Source organism: Erpetoichthys calabaricus, chromosome 18 (assembly GCF_900747795.2).
Source record: "Erpetoichthys calabaricus chromosome 18, fErpCal1.3, whole genome shotgun sequence".
NCBI lineage: Eukaryota > Metazoa > Chordata > Cladistia > Polypteriformes > Polypteridae > Erpetoichthys > Erpetoichthys calabaricus.
Genome location: NC_041411.2, coordinates 76,201,942 through 76,220,179, shown reverse-complemented (window position 1 = coordinate 76,220,179; position 18,238 = coordinate 76,201,942). Strand labels below are relative to the sequence as shown.

Here is an 18,238-nt window from a genome sequence, read left to right as displayed (position 1 = left end):
TTTAAAAAAACAAAAACAAAATAACAGCATGCATGTGACCTCATTAAACCTTATTTTGGAAGACACCAGTGATCACAGTGACCCGTCTTGTTTAGAACAGCCAAGAGAAATTATTTTTAGTAAACAATACAAGACATAAAACAAAATTTGTAGTTTCCTAAAATCTGCCAGGTAATTGTCAGTTAAGACAAAATTCATGCAAATGGCAGATAACTTTAGAAACGTGAAAAAGACCAACAACCTGCTTTTTTTCTGATAATCAAGTATTTCTATAAAATCAGTTAACATAGATACAAAACAAATGGATACACACACTTAAAAAGTAGCATTTCTGTATAATCCATTTTGTTTTTAGACGAAATACTGGCCTGACAATAAGTCATATTTTGTTCTGGTTTTCATTATAATTCGGAAGAAATAACAATAAACAAGGTTTAAACCAGGTTATAAACATACACCAAAAAGATAAGCTGGGTAATGCGGGTCTTTGGTAACATTGTTTTGGCTCTTAGGCTTCCACAAATCAAGAATTTTGTTCTTACAAAAGGGGTGAGGGGTGCTTGGGTAAAAAGATTTCAATGTTGGCTTTTTACCGTGCAGCATTTCAAGAGCCGCACTTACAAGTAGACCCAAATCTTTTTTCTGTATTACACTTGTCATTTTTAAGTTTGGCATCAAGATTATCAAACATAGCTGAAACGGACGTAAACAAAAAGGACAAGGAATTTTTTTTTTGTTTTAGAGAGAAACATAATTGATGTTTAGTCCAAAATATGCACCATGCAAAATGAGAGAAACAACCAATGAACTCCAGACAGCATTCATCTCTGTATTTTTTATAAAACATAAATACTGCTTTGCATCTGCTGCAACTTACAAAAAAGTAATGGAATGACGGGGTAAGGCCTTACACTTCTGTAAAGCACTGCCCACCTTTTTAAATACTTTCTCTCCATGTTAAGCAGGACTTTACAAAACACATTTAAATAGGATGCTGATTTAACTTGGCTCATCAGCAATACGTTACACAAAGCACAGGGCTGCGGTTTTTGCTGCTTGAGGTTCCCATTCACAGATGAAGGTTGGACACTCGAATCTTGTTCCGTCAATGCCAACTTCTTTCATGTCAAAGCAATCCTACCATTTGATCAATTTGTCTCATGTACACACTCTTCAAAGGCAAGAAGTACTTCCGCTCTTCGGGAATTCGGTTACACTTGAAGGAAAAAAAAAAAAGTTTATTTTTATATTATATATATATATATACATATATACATATATATATATATATATATACATATATATATATATATATACATATATATATATATATATATACATATATATATACATATATACACACACACACACACACACAAATATGCATACACACACACAGACACAAATATGGTCCCACACGTATAATTTATATCATATACAGACACAAATACATTCAGTACCTAGGCTTCACATTTCACTGCATCAACATCGAGTCAAAGGGAATTTAACTTTTTTTGACACTCTGCAAAAGAAAAATATTCTTTAATTTCAAAGTGAAAACAGATTTCTGCAAAGTGGCCAAAATGAATTACAAATATAAAACTCAACATAACTGATGGCATAAGTAGTTCAGCACTTTAACATGGCACTTGAAAATCATCACTGGTGCTGCAAATTGGTTTTAGAAGTAAGTCACGATGGAGATCACCTGTCTGAGGTTTTAATTAATGCAGTTCAGTTAAATCAGTCATTAAAAATTGGTAAAAGCACAGCTAGACAGTCTACAAAAATTGACTGATTGTACAAGATGAAGACAAGTGAAGGAGGTCACCAAGAGGAGTAACAAGCTACAATGGTTGAGCTTGAGGAGACTGTGCAGACAAATGTTCCTTGGGGCTTCACCAGTCACATTTTTATTGAAGAGTTGGAAAAGAAAAAAAAAAAAAAAGCACATTGGACGTCTTGGCTAGAGTTAGCCAGAAGGCACATGGGAGACTCTGAAGTCAGCAGGAAGAAGGTTCTAGGACAGGGGTGAGCAAAGTCATTCCTGGAGAGCCGCAGGTTTTTGTTCCAACCCAGTTGCTTAATAAGAAGCACGTATTGCTCAAGTAATACTTCTCCTTCATTTTAGTTGCCTCCGTCATTAAGATTTCAAACCCTTATTGCTTATTTAAGTCTTAGACAGCTGTTTTCTCCGTTTTTAATGGCTCCTTATTAGCAATAAGATGCAAATGACAAAAGAAAGCAGCATTTCTCCTTTTAGCTTGTTACCATTTACACGTGTGTGTATTTATCATGAACTATTTGGTTTAATTAAATATTTGGAAGGAAAGTAAAGAGAAAAAAGTGAAAGACTGAGTCCATTTTAGACTTCAAATCGTTTGGATGATATCCTTAGAAAGGAAAAAAAATCTAGGATATGAGAATGGCCTGACATGGCAGAGTTAAAGCATTAACAAGCCATGCAATTTAATTACTGTCAAAAATTGTTTTTTTAATTAAGCAACTGGGTTAGAGCAAAAACCTGCAGCCACTGCGGCCTTCCAAGACTGACTTTGCCCACCCCTGTTCTGTTCTAGGATATGATGAATTTTAACTGTGACACTTAAAAAATTCGGTGTGAAACACTGAGCATGACCAAAACAGACACTATCCCCGCCATGGAGATGTTTCTCTGCAGCCAGCCCTGGGAGGCTTGTGACAGTAAAATGAATGCAGTGAAGTATGGGAAAATCCCAGAGGAAAATATGATGCAGTCTGCACAAAATCTGCATATTGGGAGAAGATTTGTATTCCAGCAAAGAAAACCACCCCAAGATTAAAGACAATGCTACACAGGAATACTTCAAAACAATGGGAATGCCTTGGAATAGATGACTTAAGAGTCCAGATCTGAATTCAATTAAGAATTTGTGGATAGACTTGAAAAAAAGCTTTTCACTCATGATCCCCATAATTTTGCCATTAACAATTGTATGCTTTATATTTGTAATTAATCTAGCCTAGTTTGCAGAGAACTATTTTCACTTTGCCATTAAAGGGTCTTTTTTTCTGCCAAGAAATGTCAAATGAATAAAATTCAGTTCACTGAGATTCAATGTTGTAGAACAATAAAATGTGAAGACATTTTAGCAGCACTAGATATTCCATATATTATAGATATATATCTGTATATTTATCTCGATAGATAGATAGATAAGCACATGTATGGTACAAATACCCATACACTACATATAGCACACACATTATATAATATTATATAATATTATATATAATATTATATATATATATATATATATATATATATATATATATATATATATATATATATATATATACACACATACATATACACACACACACACCTATATATACACACACTTATATTTTATATAAGTTACAAACATTTTTTAAAAGCAAGTCAGCGGAAGCTTGTCCAATACAGCTTGAGTGTGGTTACTAATGGGATCACATTCACCCTCTAAAAAATGCATAACTGAGCACCAAGGGTATTTCTTGCTGTTTAAATTACACATTAACTTGAAATATTCTATAACTGATCTAAACAAAACACATAACTGTCATTTTCTCCTGCAGTAATTCCCCAATTACATTACCTTACACATATTTAGCAGCAGACTTTTTCTCAAAGTGACTAACAAATGAATAATGTGAAACAGTTCAGTTCTCATCAAAGTAATCTCCAATGGTGACAAAATGAGTCAGTTGCAGCTTAACAGAGAAATTTGTGATTTATAGCATATCATCTTAATTATTTGGCCAAACCATCTAATTAAACTGAAACTAAATTATGAACTCTCAGGCTATTAAAAAAGTGTCTAAAATAGGAAATAATATTTGAACTGTCACTGCTCATTGTTTTCTAGACAAAACTAATTTGGACTTCAACCAGTAGGTTACATACATATATTGTCGCATTTTGCGCTTGAGTTTGATCTTCGTACAACAGAATTCAATTTTTTTTTTTATTATTGTGAACGCTGCCTAGTTATTACTGCCTAAATCTAAAATGAAGCACATTCGTCAGAAACAAGATTAAGAAACTTTGTTAAAGCAAAGCTCAGGCAGCATGCATTCAGTTCTGTTCTGCTCCGTTTATGCCAAAGTCCTTGTTTCCCCCTCGACTACACGTACTTTTGAGCTGGAATTAGCTGGCCTTAAATCTTGTGTTCCCAGTTCATCAGTTGAGTCTTCCTTGGGGAACACATCGTTCCACAACCTTTCCCTGAACCTCTTGTCGATTGGCACCACATGCCCTTCTGTGGTGAAGATGAATTTGTTCTCAGATTTGTGCAAAGGGTTATCTTCATCAAACAGCTGATGGGAAAGTAAAGAATATGCAATGATACCTTGCAAAATATCCAGTAACTATACAATCCAAAAATGACAAATATCAAAATATCTGGAAACTGCACAACCAGAATTATCAGACGCAAGTAAGTGCAGTGGAACCTCGAGTCACGAGATGAATCCGTTCCAGAAAAAGTTACTCGTGAACAGAAATGCTCCAAATCGAATATTCCCATAACAAATAATGCAAATTTAATTAATCCATTCCACAACAAAGAACTGTTGATAAACATACATTGTATATAGTGGGTCAATAAATGATTTTTATTTATTGTATATATAAAAGATAATAAAGTTACATATAAGGTAAGAGTTTGTACAGGGGTACCACTTGATCTGAGCTCGTGGCCTCGCCATACCTTATAACACTCTGAATACCACTTTTTTTTTTTTTTTTTTTTTTTTTAAACTTCTCAAACTGATCCCTGATCACTTTAAACGATTCTGCTTCTGACGCACTTGTTCCAGAGGTTTTCTTAATGAGATCAGCATGCAACTCGCCTCGAATACGCTATCACCTGCTAACGGTTTCTGAATTATCCAGACTAGCAACAACTTTTCAACATCATCGATTGCTTTAGGTGTTTGTTTCATTAACACTAACACCTTATGCCACATTGGCACTCTTGAATCTTTCTTTCTCTTTAAGAATGTTACATTTTGTCGATGTTGCTTTGCCACAAATCGCCCAAACACACAGTCTTGGTGTTTTCTGATGATCTCTTTTTTCAGTTTAATGGTTATTTGCACTAATTTCTTCATGGGTGCATCCTTTAATGCCCTCTTTGGCACCATGCTGGTAGTATACTATATTGTATATTATATATAGTATATTGTGAATTTCCCCTTGGGATTAATAAAGTATCTGTCTATCTATACTTTTGTAACTCAAAAGTAAAATACACAAAAAAACTGCTAAAATGTTCGCAATAAAATAACTCGCATATTAAATTTGGCAAAGAACCGGCTCAGACCGACTCAAGATTCCTTTGTCTAACCGACGCAGTGCAAAGCATACATGTTTGATCACACTGGAAAACGCTCGTGTTCTGAGTAACTACTCGTGTATGGAGACAAATTTCATGATGGAAAAATGCTCGTATATTGGGTTACTCGGGAAAAGAGGTGCTCGTGAACAGAGGTCTCACTGTATTAATATTCTGCTTTAGCTTCTAACTTATCTAAAATTATTTCAGACCCAACTCTAATATGGTGTTTGGTGACATTATGTGACAAAAGTCAAATATTTTGTCAAGAGCAAGTCAATAATTATTTGCACTATTGTGATAATTTTGTTTGGGTTGGCTGTATAGCCTTTCCTAGGCATATGTGGAAACATGGTGCATCTGTGGTCGCAGTGCTAAAGATTCAACCTTGATCCTTCAGTTTCTCTTGACGTTTTCTAGGAGTATACATGGCCGCTCCAACTCTCCATCTGCACCAAAGAAAAGCAGCGAGTAGTGATCCGCTCTTTATGGTCTGTACCAGGAGCCGAAATCCTCATCGCTACATCAGAATCATTGAAATGGATCTGCACGGTAGTGGAGGTGGAAGGGTGTTCTGCTCCTTCGTCATGCTTAATGGTTGTCAATCCGTATATATTAAACATCCCACCATAGTGAAATACGGTCTTCATATTGTTCAGGAAGCCTTCTGTGGATTTTGGCCCCTGATGCACCTTCAAAAGTGGTTCACTGTTCCTTCTTTGGTGCAAACGGAGACGGGAGCAGCCATGTTTATTCCTAGAAAATAACAAGAGGAACTGAATGATCAAGTTGGAAACGTTGCCACTGTGAGTACAGACACACTATGTGTCCACAAGTGCACAGGGAAAGCTGTACAGTCGAAACAAACACTGGATAATTTTTTACTTCATATGCTGCTCTAGTTTGTGTTTTTTGTATTTTCTTTTCTTGTAACCCATAATGCAACTCATTTTTGAGAGCTTGGAAAAGATGATATGACTAAGTTGGTTTGTGCCAAGACTTCACACCTATTATTTTTTTACAGATATTACTGAAAAAATAAACAAAACATTTCTCTCTGTACTACATACGTTCAATCACACCATGTCCTATAGTTCAGCAGAACTGTCAGATGACTAATCTGAACATATAGCTAAAATATTTGTATGAGCCCTAAAAATATTATAGAGTTATGCTACATTTTAGAAATTCAATCAGAGAACCTGAATGAACTAAGAGAGCAATGCATACATTAGGTGTGGAGCTATTGCTTCTCTTGCATTATAACTATACACCCAACTTCACACATTTATATTATTGTAAATGGAAAAGCAACATGAGGCTTGCTTCAATAAGCACCAGATCGGGAGGTACTACTTCAAAACAAGAATAACTTCACAGACGTGCGATGGTGACCGCTTAGCTTGCTTTCTGTATTAACAGACACCGAGATGTAGACACACCTTATTAGACTCGTTAATGATATTTCTTCTTTATCATTGTATATTATTTAAGCGCTAGAGACAAGTAATCAAATCATCAGGAACAGAGGATTGGAGAAAAAGAAAAAACAGGCAATGCAAAAGCAAAAGGGACAGGGAAGATGGTGCTGAAGAAGGGTGTGGGTTTGTATTTTTTTCCCCCCAAGCATTAGAGATAATAACTGAGAAGGGAGAGGGAAAACACACTCTTAAAACAAATGTGGCTCTTACACCTTAGGCTGCAAAGTAATTAGTCCAGTGGATCGAGACTGTTATTTTAAAATGAGTTCATCAAGAACACGGGGACACAGTTGGAAACTTGTGAAGGGTAAATTTTGCACAAAAACATTAGGAAGTTTTTCTTTACACAAAGAACGAAAGACACTTGGAATAAGCTACCAAGTAGTGTGGTAAACAGTAAGACTTTAGGGACTTTCAAAAGTCGACTTGATGATTTTTTGGAAGAAATAAGTGGATAGGACTGGCAAGCTTTGTTGGGCTGAATGGCCTGTTCTTGTCTAGAGTGTTCTAATTTCATTGCTATGGACGCTGGTGGGCTACTACACAATGTGGAGTTTTGGTGTGCTGTTTCTGTCTACTAACTCAAAAGTGTTGCGTCACTTCACCACTCAATAATTATTAAAGAGTAAACGTGGTACTAAGCTAGATTCCTGGTAACATTCAATACATTTCATTTCAAGAACAACAGAAATTTAATTTCCCAAATATACATATCTGCAATGTCATGTGGATTATGTTGATGACATCTGCCTATTCTAAAGTTTGAGCTCATTAATACCTATTTTGACTACAATGACCATCCTATATTTTAATTTGCATTTATTCATTAAATAGACGCTTTTATCCAAAGCAACTCACAATTGAGGTCACTTAGGGGGTCTGTATTTAAATAAGTGTTACAACACTATGTCACACAAATCACCAAAACAACCTTAAAATTAAAGCACCCATTAAAGAGAGCACCAAACTCATCAGCCTCACCTTAACTACAAAAATAATCTCGCATCAAAACCATTAGCAGTAAGAAAGGTATTCACAAAACAGGAAAGTCTTCAAATGCTTCTTAAACATACTCTGGGAAATCAGCTACTCAGATGAGTGTGGGTAGTTCATTCCACCAGAGAAGGGGCAACACATGAAGAGTTTGGACTGAAATCCGAAGCCACGTGGAGGTGGTATTGCCAGACACCAATCATTAGTAGACCTGAGTGGACAGGAACGAGCATTGGGCCCGATAAGTAGAGGAGAGGTTAGGAGCACACGCTGATACAGCGCATTGCTGCACTCGCCACATGACAAACCAACTCAGGATCCCAGATTAGGACAAGGGCCACCAAAATAAATGGGTGCTGAACCACTAACTGCTATGAAGGCAAACATCAATGACATAAACCTGACGCCTGCTGCTACTGGGACCAAATGGATTTAACTTGGATGGGAAACGACGTGCACCCATCTTGGCTGGTTGAAAATGAGTATCTGCAGTAAATGATGGTACCTCTGCCAGTAAGAGGCTGCAATAGTCAAGATGCACGGAGCATGATGTGGCCCATATCTAGACAAGACGACAGATATGGTCTGATCATGCAGACGTTATACAGATTGAATCTGCATGACAGGCAGACTGCTGCAAGGTAATCAATTAATTAACCCAAAGGTTACATACGGACATTAAAAAAGGTAGAAAGTTTCATTAACCTAGACTGAATGGATTATTTGTTGACTTTCCATTTCCAATTCCTGTATATGGCAACAAAGGTTTTAAAATTTAGCAACCTTGTGGGTCCCATCAAAACCTGCAAAAATTCTGCTCTAGATACACATATCTTTGATACTGGTTGGTGTTCTGAATAATTCCCTATACTCCCTGGAAAAAACGACTTAACTTCAGTATGCCTATTATACATCACTAAAGGTTTTGATCAGATTTCACAAGAATAATGAAAACATTTCAAAAATAGAGTCTGAATGTAATAGAGTACTATGAATAAAAATAAATGTAAAAAAAAAAAAAACTAAAAGGCAACTTCATTTGCAACCAACAGGAGTCTTCCTTAAAAATAAACGAAGGTCATACATACCAGATACAAATATTTACAAGTCTCACTAAGGAAGAAGCTCTCCATCCGATCTTCTTTTGACTTTTCAATGACGTGATGCAGTGTGGCATACCCACACCTGTGAGAAAAGGAAAGATCCATGAATGGAGAAGGAGACAAATGTGTTTAAAAGGTTTCCAAGCTATAAGTTATCTGAATGGTATTAGCAGTGCTCTAGCAACAAGGAATTGGCGTCCTTTTAAAAATGTCTAAGCACAAAGATGCACAGCAAATTGAACTTAGTCAAGAACTATATGAAAAAGGAAATAATTGTAATTAATGTGACACTTTGTAATGCTCTCAGTCTTGCATTACAGTTACAGTACAAGACATGTAGGCGGTATAGCACAGAGGCAGAGGCACCATCCATTAAACTCTTAAGTTGCAGATTCAAGTGCCACCTCTTCCTTACTATGTAGAAAACTGCTTCATCTAAAATACTGGGGTCTCCGGTTTTCTTTATGGTGTCTAGGGCAGTACATTCATTGGTAACTTTACTGATCTGATTAACTGCAGTGTAGGCACATTCCAAAATACCACAGTATATTTTGGCAAAAAAGTATGTGCATAGTAACAGGAAGAGAGATAGGGGCTTACTGAGCCAAGTAAGGAAACATGGGCCATGCTATATTGTGACTTAACAAGATTTCTTGTAAATTTAACACCAGCCTGCGGTGGGTTGGCACCCTGCCCAGGATTGGTTCCCTGCCTTGTGCCCTGTGTTGGCTGGGATTGGCTCCGGCAGACCCCCGTGACCCTGTGTTCGGATTCAGCGGGTTGGAAAATGGATGGATGGATTTAACACCAGCACCCACAAAAACAATCTTCTCTATGTTAACAAGGTACAGTGGAACCTCAGTTCACGAACGTCTCGGTACACGTACAAAATCGGTTTACGACCAAAAAGTTTGCCAAACTTTTGCATCGGTTCACGACCACACACTCTGTATACGAACAAGCCAGTTTCCCTTTCGGTCTGTGCGCGCCGATGATTTCCGCACGTGTTGCATTGTTCTCGGTCAGACATGCGTGCGTGCTTTCACTGTGAACTCTTTGTGCTCTATTTCATTTCCCTTCCGGTTCATACACTCCGATTACTGTATTTAAGCACGTGTTCAGCCTCTCCCTGTTCATTGTTCTCAGTCAGACGTGCAGGCTTTACCTGTGAACTCTTTGTGCTCTACAGTATTTCGTGTGCTTTTGAAGTTAACCATGGCTTCTAAGCACTGTAACCTCCTCTCCACCCAGTTCCTCCTCACTTCATGTCACAACTTGACTTACGCAAGGTTAGTTTTCTTGTATTACGGATTTTTCAAATGTTAATTTTTCGGTTCGTAGCATTGTTGCAATGTTACTTTTCTTGGTTGTTTATTAAGTTATGGATTTTTCAAATGTTCATTTTTTTTCCCTGGGATCGGGTTGTAAGGCTATAGCGCGAACTGCTGCAATGTTAGTTTCTTGGTTGCTTCGGATTTGTTCAAATGTTCCTTTTTTTCCCCCCTGTTCTTAAAACTCATTAAAAAAAAAGTGTTCATACAGCGATCGGGTCGTAAGGCTATAGCACAAACTGCTGCAATGTTAGATTTCTCTGTTGTTCAAGGTTTTCTTAATGTTATTCAATGTTTTTACATTTAGTTTACTATTATGATGTGTATTCTGTGGTGTAATTATCTACAGATAAGTATTCACAGCGCATCACTTTTTCCACATTTTGTTATGTTACAGCCTTATTCCAAAATGGATTACATTTATTTTTTTCCTCAGAATTCTACACACAACACCCCATAATAACAACGCGAAAAAAGTTTACTTGAGATTTTTGCAAATTTATTTTGCAAAAAGTATTCACTGTGAATACTTTCCGGATGCACTGTATATTTGTGTTTAAAAATCTATAAAAAAAAAAATATATATTTACATATAGTTCGTACCATCTGGAACGGATTAATTGTATTTACATATAATCCTATGGGGGAAATTGCTTCGGTTCACAACCAAATCGGTTTACGACCAGAGTTTTGGAACGAATTATGGTCGTGAACCGAGGTTCCACTGTAGTTATTGAGTAATCATCCATACCAAAACGCATGTGCCCTTTCACCTGTATCCCTGCCACTTCCAAAGCACAAAATTTCTTTTTATCCAAAATGCATCCTCAGAAGTAGCACAATCACAATAAAGATACATTCTGATCAACATTTAAACCTATGCTTTTACTTGAAAATTAAAATGCAAAATGAATGGGTCAAATATAACACAATAATTATGGAACAAAATTAAAAAAGAAGCCCATGTTGCATGGAGGCAGCTTTATCGGTCATTTACCTCACTTTGGTGTACTTTTCAAGGCTCTCAAGAATATCCATTCCCACATGGAGATAGAAGGGATTTTTAGTGGCCTACAAAGATACAATGGGTAGAATTTTTTTTAAATACTAGACTACATAAAAAAAACATAGTATTATCAACTTTAAACCTAAAAAGAAACACAGCTGAAATAAATTAAAATATACTAAATGAACTTTCCAGAAAAACAAACACTTAATGTAAGTAAACATCAATCTTAATGGCTTTCAAAAGTCTCAACTAAGAAACAGATGAAGCCAAATTCAACGGGGACCTAGCAATGGAAATGATTCATTCTGTCACCAACACTTTTAATGAGGACTCACTTCGACTCTGCAGTTATGTGGCAACTTCAAAGCAAACGATGAAAAATTTCTTATCAGTTTGTGACCGGTTCCACATGAGGAAAGAAGAAGCTGGACCTGCTGTATTCAAATGTTAAAGATGCTTTCAAGTGTGATCTACGTGCTCCTTTAGGCAAATCTGATCACAATCTGATTAATTGTATTCCCAGCTACAAGCCGGGTTATTAGACGCAGGGCTGTGGAGCTGAAGTCTGAGTCGAGGAGTCAGACAATTTTGGGTACCTGGTGTCGGGGTTGGAGTCTGCAAAAATGTACCGACTCGGACTCCTAATAAATTTAAATTGTATTCAAAAAATAAAAATACAGCAAATTCAAATGTCCCATTTCACAAACAAGAGTCATAATTAACTGCGGTGGGTTGGCACCCTGCCTGGGTTTGTTTCCTGCCTTGCGCCCTGTGTTGGCTGGGATTGGCTCCAGCAGACCCCTGTGACCCTGTAGTTAGGATATAGCGGGTTGGATAATGGATGGATGAATGGTCATAATTAAATACTTCTCTGATGTAAGAATAAAGCTCAGTGGATAATTGTGTTACTACTAGTGTGAAGTTCAGCTGAGCTATTATACAACCTGACATTCACATATTGTAATCTGGATAATGGTACATTACAAAAAGTTTTTTCATTTTATTTCAGATATATTGTGTTTAACAAGTTAGAGTGTAAACAATTGTAATGATGTAGGTGGAGGTGTGTGCTATGGTCTGATGTGTGTTCAGGGGTTCATGTCTTTTGTTTAAATGGCCAATACGGTAGAGAGTCAGCTTCCCAGCCAGTAGTTCTGTGGTTAAATGACGTGTATGTTGCCTTCCTTCAAATCAACATGAAAAATACATTAGCATATTAAATACAGAGGAGTCAGAGTCGGGGAGTCGGAGTCAGAAGTACCGGAAACTAAGGAGTCAGAGTCGAAGGATTTATCTACTGACTCCACAGCCCTGATTAGACAGCAACCTGTTACCACCAGAATTGTGAGGAAGCGGCGCCTGGAGGATGAAATGGCCCTGGACAACTGGTTCCAAATGACACACTGGGAAATGATGTGAGAATCAAATGGGGACAACAGAATTTACTTTCTGTGTCGACACAGTCGTACCCACAAAGACTGTACGTTGCTTTCCAAACAACAAGCCCTGGATTATTTTCCCCCCAGGGACTAATAAAATTCTATCTAAAATTAAAGTAAAAATATGTAAACTGCAAATTAACTATGGAGGGACATTCAAAATGTTTCCACACTTTTATATTTTCGTTGGAAACGGTGAAGGCGGGAGGACAGGTAATTTGGCATTAAAAAGTTGGTACGACGCTGGGAAAATTGCATCACAAAGGAAGGTGATTATGTAGAAAAGTGATGTCATTTGTTTATGAAATTCTTAATAAATAGAGTAAAAAAAAAAAAAAAAGTATGAAAATTTTTTGAACATCCCTCGTAATATATTCCAATGCTTGCGAAACATTAAAATATTTATAACATAACTTATGCTATTTAGGCACAAGATAAATTTCTGTGTGACGAATTTTGCAATAAAAAATGCTGCCAATGTGAAATGTGGCCTTGGATCACATATTGTATGACATTGTTCCATTTCAGCCATGTAGTCAAGGCAAATGAAAGCATCTTTTGTTGAAAGTCAGGGCTTTAAAAATCTAATTGAACAATCAGAATTAAGGAATAACACGCCAGACTGACTGCATTTTGGTAGAGCGGTTATTCACCATTTGTATAATGTTGTGAAAGTGAAAGCTGTCAGCGCACAATGTAAGAACTTTGACAAATGAGAGGAGAACATTCAGTTTATCAAGCCTCATTGTTTAGCTAATAGCTAAGCTGTCCCTACAAAGCATGTGAAAGTGGGCTGGGACCACACGTTAAGGGTTTTGTGTGTGCACACGCTTAATTTAGTGAGTCGCATCTTTGGATGAGCATGGCAAATTGCAACATTTGTTTTCTAAATGAACCACTGCATTCACAGGCTTATTTCTAAATTGTACTCTATTGAGACTACCAAATCACAAACTTACTGTTGCATTGCAACCAGACTCTATTGGGAGCAGTTACTGCAGCTCTCAGGACCTCCGGATAGGAGACATTGATACACTGTTCACTGTTACCGATTGAGAAATAGAAGTGGATTACAGCAAGGAGAGGAAATCAAACAGCAGTGGATCTTGCAATGCTTTCCATAGCATTCCTCTAGCATGGCGTAGAAAGAGAAAGCAGCCAAATTTGCCGTACTTGCTTTTTTGTTCAAAACATTTGCCCCTGCACCGTACCCAGTGAGTAGTTTCAACTGTAATGGATGACACAGTGGAGCAGTCTCAACTTCACGCAGAGTGTTAACATTCCGATTTTCATAAAAGGAAACATCTGCTATAAACAGTAAGTAAGGTGTGTGTGTGTGTGTGTGTGTGTCTGGTTACTCCAAGCGGTGTGATTGGGCAGTTTGAGTTTGGTGACGCGATCAAAAAAAAAGGGTGAATGCGAGACCCACAAGGTGAAGTAAAAGGCATAAGAGGCATGCTGAGAGTCACCTTCAAAGTCGGGAAGTATAAAACTGGACAGGAGGCAAACAAGATGCCTCGAACTGACTGTTTTAGAAGCAGGTTTTACAGAAATGAATTTGACAAATTGAGGGCCAGGCAAGAGTGGTTCTTTACCAGGTAATGTGGCCAGCAGTATTATAAGTTCTTTACAGATCCAGTTAGGACCCACGGCTAATGGGTCAATAAGGCATTTAAGCAAGAAATAAATTAAAAACGGCCACTGCTGAAGAAATGTTTCATATTAACTCAGAAACTAAATGGAAAAATTTAAATATGGATGGTTTTGCACTACACTAACATTAAATTATAGATTTATAGAGTCAATACTGTTGGCAATCCAGGCCTTGACCAATCTGGTATGGACATTCTGTTTCTCATTCGCATGTCTGATTTGGCACAGGTTTTATGCTGGTTGCTGTTCCTGACCCAATCCCCCCCAGCCTACCTGGGCTTGGAACCAACACTTAGACCAAGCAGACAGAAATAGGAATGAGTATATTAGAAGGACAACACAGGAACGACAGTTTGGTGACCAAGTGACAGAGGCTAGATTGAGATAGTTTGGGTATGTGCAAAGGAGAGATGAGGGGTACACTGGGAAAAGAATGTTGTGGATGATCTAACTGCCAGGCAGAAGGAAAAAAGGAAAGATAAGGGGGTGGGGGGTTCTGTATGTGGTGAGGGAGGACGTGAAGGCAGTCGGTGTGGAAGAAAATGTGAAAGACAGGGACAGATGGAGATGGATGATCTGATGAGGCGACCCCTAATTGGGAGCAGCCGAAACAAGAAGATTCAATACTGTCATGTATACAGAGTACAATGAAACTCCTGCTAGCATGGACAAAGCTTTTGATTTACTAGTCTATTGACATTTATCGTTGCCCCCGTTACACCTTACGCCCTTCAGATATAGGGATGAGCTGAAAAATTGATGGGCCTGCTGCCAAGATGATGCCTTCATACTTCTTAATTTAACGACTCTGCCCTGAATGCTGGGGGCTGCCCTATCTCCACTTCCTCCTCTTGCAACCAATCAGGTATCACTGCACCTGAAAACATTTTTACTGAGTCAGTGTTGGAAAAGTTTTTCTCTTGGGCCTAGGCATTCCTTACCTTTCACCTCCTACTTTTTCTACTTGAAGCAGAGGTCAGTGCTTAGAGCGAGTGGAGTTCTTCTTCTCTTCCACTTCCTTACAACCATTTTCTTCAACCCCTAAGTTGAAACCTGGAACTAGTCCCTACTCAAAACTTCCCTATCATATCTCAGTGGTTGATGAACGTTTCCTCAACACTTGTGCTGTGCTGGCAAACATTTTCAGAACATTACAAATTATTTCAAAAATCCTAATCATGAGCACACAGTTTACATTTTTCCCCCAAAAATTATAAACTTGACCTCCCAATGAGACACTTTGAGCTAGATCCCCCATATCATCTTTGCCCTCTTCAACTACTCAGCATCTTCTTCCGAATGTCCTGGGAATGTCCACCAAATGGTGCTGCTCTCTGGCATCATGCGGTGAAACTATTCAATCCTTCTCCTCTCCACCGCCTCCTCAAGATCTATTCCTGTTGGACCTTTCTGGCCTTTCCTCACTTTACTGTTCTCTCTCTAATTATCATGATTTAATAATTAATAATAATTCTTTGCATTTATATAGCGCTTTTCTCAGTACTCAAAGCGCTCAGCAATTGCAGGTTAAGGGCCTTGCTTAAGGGCCCAACAGAGCAGAGTCCCTTTTGGCATTTACGGGATTCGAACCAGCAACCTTCCGATTGCCAGTGCAGATCCCTAGCCTCAGAGCCGATTTGCCGTTTGTTCTAATTTTTTTTTTACTGTTTCTCTTTAGCCTCTAATAATAAAAACCTCTAAAAGAACTGAAACTGTGTCTTGCGGTTTTAGAGGTCAAGTAATCAGATGGTCGCACTTGTTGTTGAAACCTAGCCACATTTTTGATGGTGTTAAAAAGTACAACAGAATCTCCCATGATGCTATCGTGAGCACCCATAGTCTGGGACGCATTCATGAGGTTCAGTCGACGTCTCCCAGAAGTCAAACCGAGTGGCATCAACTGCGCATCGGCTCATAAGCTGGTAGCATGGAAATGTTTATACTGTGTAAAACTAATCACAATGTTACATACTGTGACATCCACACTTGCAAAATGTTAACTGGCAACAATCTGAAAGTTGAACTACATTTTGAATATTCAAGGTGTAATGTACCTTCCAAATGATTTAAGCTCTGAGTTAGAGAGAGACCAAATTAGAAGTAGTATATTGTCTAATAATTTTACTTGTATACTTTTATTCTTTTAACCTTTTTCTTCACTGTTGAAAATTTTATGACATACAACAAGACAACCAAACTCAAATTCAGTAAACTAGTGCTACACTAACACAAATCTATATATTCAAATTCAACAAAGAAAAGGGCCAGGAATCAATATGGTTTACTAGGCACTTAAATCATTTATAAAGCAAACATACTGTACTTACAATGCTATACTTGTTGCATAAGTAAACTGTAGCATGCTGCCATTTTGCACAAATTTAAGAGTACAACCGCTTCATACGTCAGGCCCAGAGTGTTAGGAGGTAAATAACTGACCTGACTTCAAGCGTGCATATACAGTAATAAAGCCATGATACTGTATGTATTTAAATAAACACTTAATGTAGTTAATTAAACACAGTGTAAGGCACAATTCTGATCTCAGAGAAGTACTAGATAAATACCTGATAAAGAAGATAAGTGGATTCCACCAGCTCAGGCCTTAGGGGATAGAACAGCACATCTGGTGCCTGCAGCTGCCAGTTATATCTCTCAGGAAGGGCACCAAAGCGTTTCCATATGGCATAATAAAAGGCGTGAAGGCAAATTGCATTTTCTATATCACCACTTAACACCTAAAATTGATTTGAAAATCTTCTTTACTTAAACAGAAATTCATTACAAGGCAGAAATGTAAATAATGTAATCTCAGTCTAACCAATACATCAGAGTGCTACATTCTGCAGTAGGCCTTTGATGTTTCAATAAAGAGCAACAATGGAACACTGTTGTGTGTTACAGCATTAAATACGAGCAAAGAATTAATATATGCCATCTTATAATACATGTCTTGAATGATTTCTATTAAAATGTGCCACGAAGCTTAAATAAAACGATTATCCCATTCTTTTTACAACAGAGATATTTAAAATAAAAATAAAAAAAAATAATTGCTGCAAAGCACAATACTTGAAAAGAAATAAACATAAGAAAAACAAAACTTTCTAGAATTCAAAAAAATTCTGCAAGCAACCCTGCAAAGGATATGTAGCACTTAACCGGTATGAAATTCTAAAAACCAAAAACTGCCAGATGCAATGTGGAAATGGTGACAGACACAGACACATAAAATACCCAGCACTGCAGATTTGGTAGATCTTTGCCCCTGCAGCCACCTGGTATGTAGTGTCCTAGAACAGGGGTCGTCAACTCCGGTCCTGAAGTACCACCGTGGTTGCAGGTTTTCATTCCAACCCTTTTCTTAATTAGTGACCTGGTTTTGCTGCTAATTAACTTCTTTTTAATTCATTTTATTTGACTTGCTCTTGAAGACTCAGACCACTTTAATTGTTTCTTTTTCCTTAATTAGCCACCAAACAATGAGATACAAAATGTACCAAAACATGACCAGCAAACTGTGTCCATCATACAATATTTAAGAATAAGGAAAGACGAAGGTCTCAGGAATGCGGATCTGCTAAGGTCCACAATACATTTTACCAGAGCTCTTAGAAAAGAGAAAATCAAAAATTTCAGAAAAATCTGCTGTTGCACCATGAGAGCAGCAACAAGCCATGGAATTAAAAAACAGGTTTAATTAACGAGAATCAGCGCCTAATTAAGCAACTGGTTGGAGTTTGAGGCCCTGACTGAATTGGTCTTCTGTTGGTTCACTCACTTCACATTTCATTTCTGTTTGGGTGTCACTTAAGTAAAAGAAATGAAGCAATTCAGAGGAACAAGGAAAAAAATCGGAGGAACAAGTCTTA

General features: G+C 37.5%; 1 protein-coding gene across 1 annotated transcript in view; it reads right to left on the bottom strand.

The window, feature by feature from the left end:
- edem1 (ER degradation enhancer, mannosidase alpha-like 1) overlaps positions 1-18,238 on the bottom strand; it is a 56,452-nt gene that overhangs the window by 3,214 nt on the left and 35,000 nt on the right. The window contains exons 8-12 of the mRNA XM_051921018.1: positions 16,934-17,104; positions 11,263-11,336; positions 8,920-9,016; positions 4,156-4,338; positions 18-1,216 (exon numbers count right to left, since the gene is read on the bottom strand). Coding sequence (XP_051776978.1) covers positions 1,127-1,216; positions 4,156-4,338; positions 8,920-9,016; positions 11,263-11,336; positions 16,934-17,104 — 615 coding nt within the window. The 3' untranslated portion in view covers positions 18-1,126. The remainder of the gene's footprint in view (positions 1-17; positions 1,217-4,155; positions 4,339-8,919; positions 9,017-11,262; positions 11,337-16,933; positions 17,105-18,238) is intronic.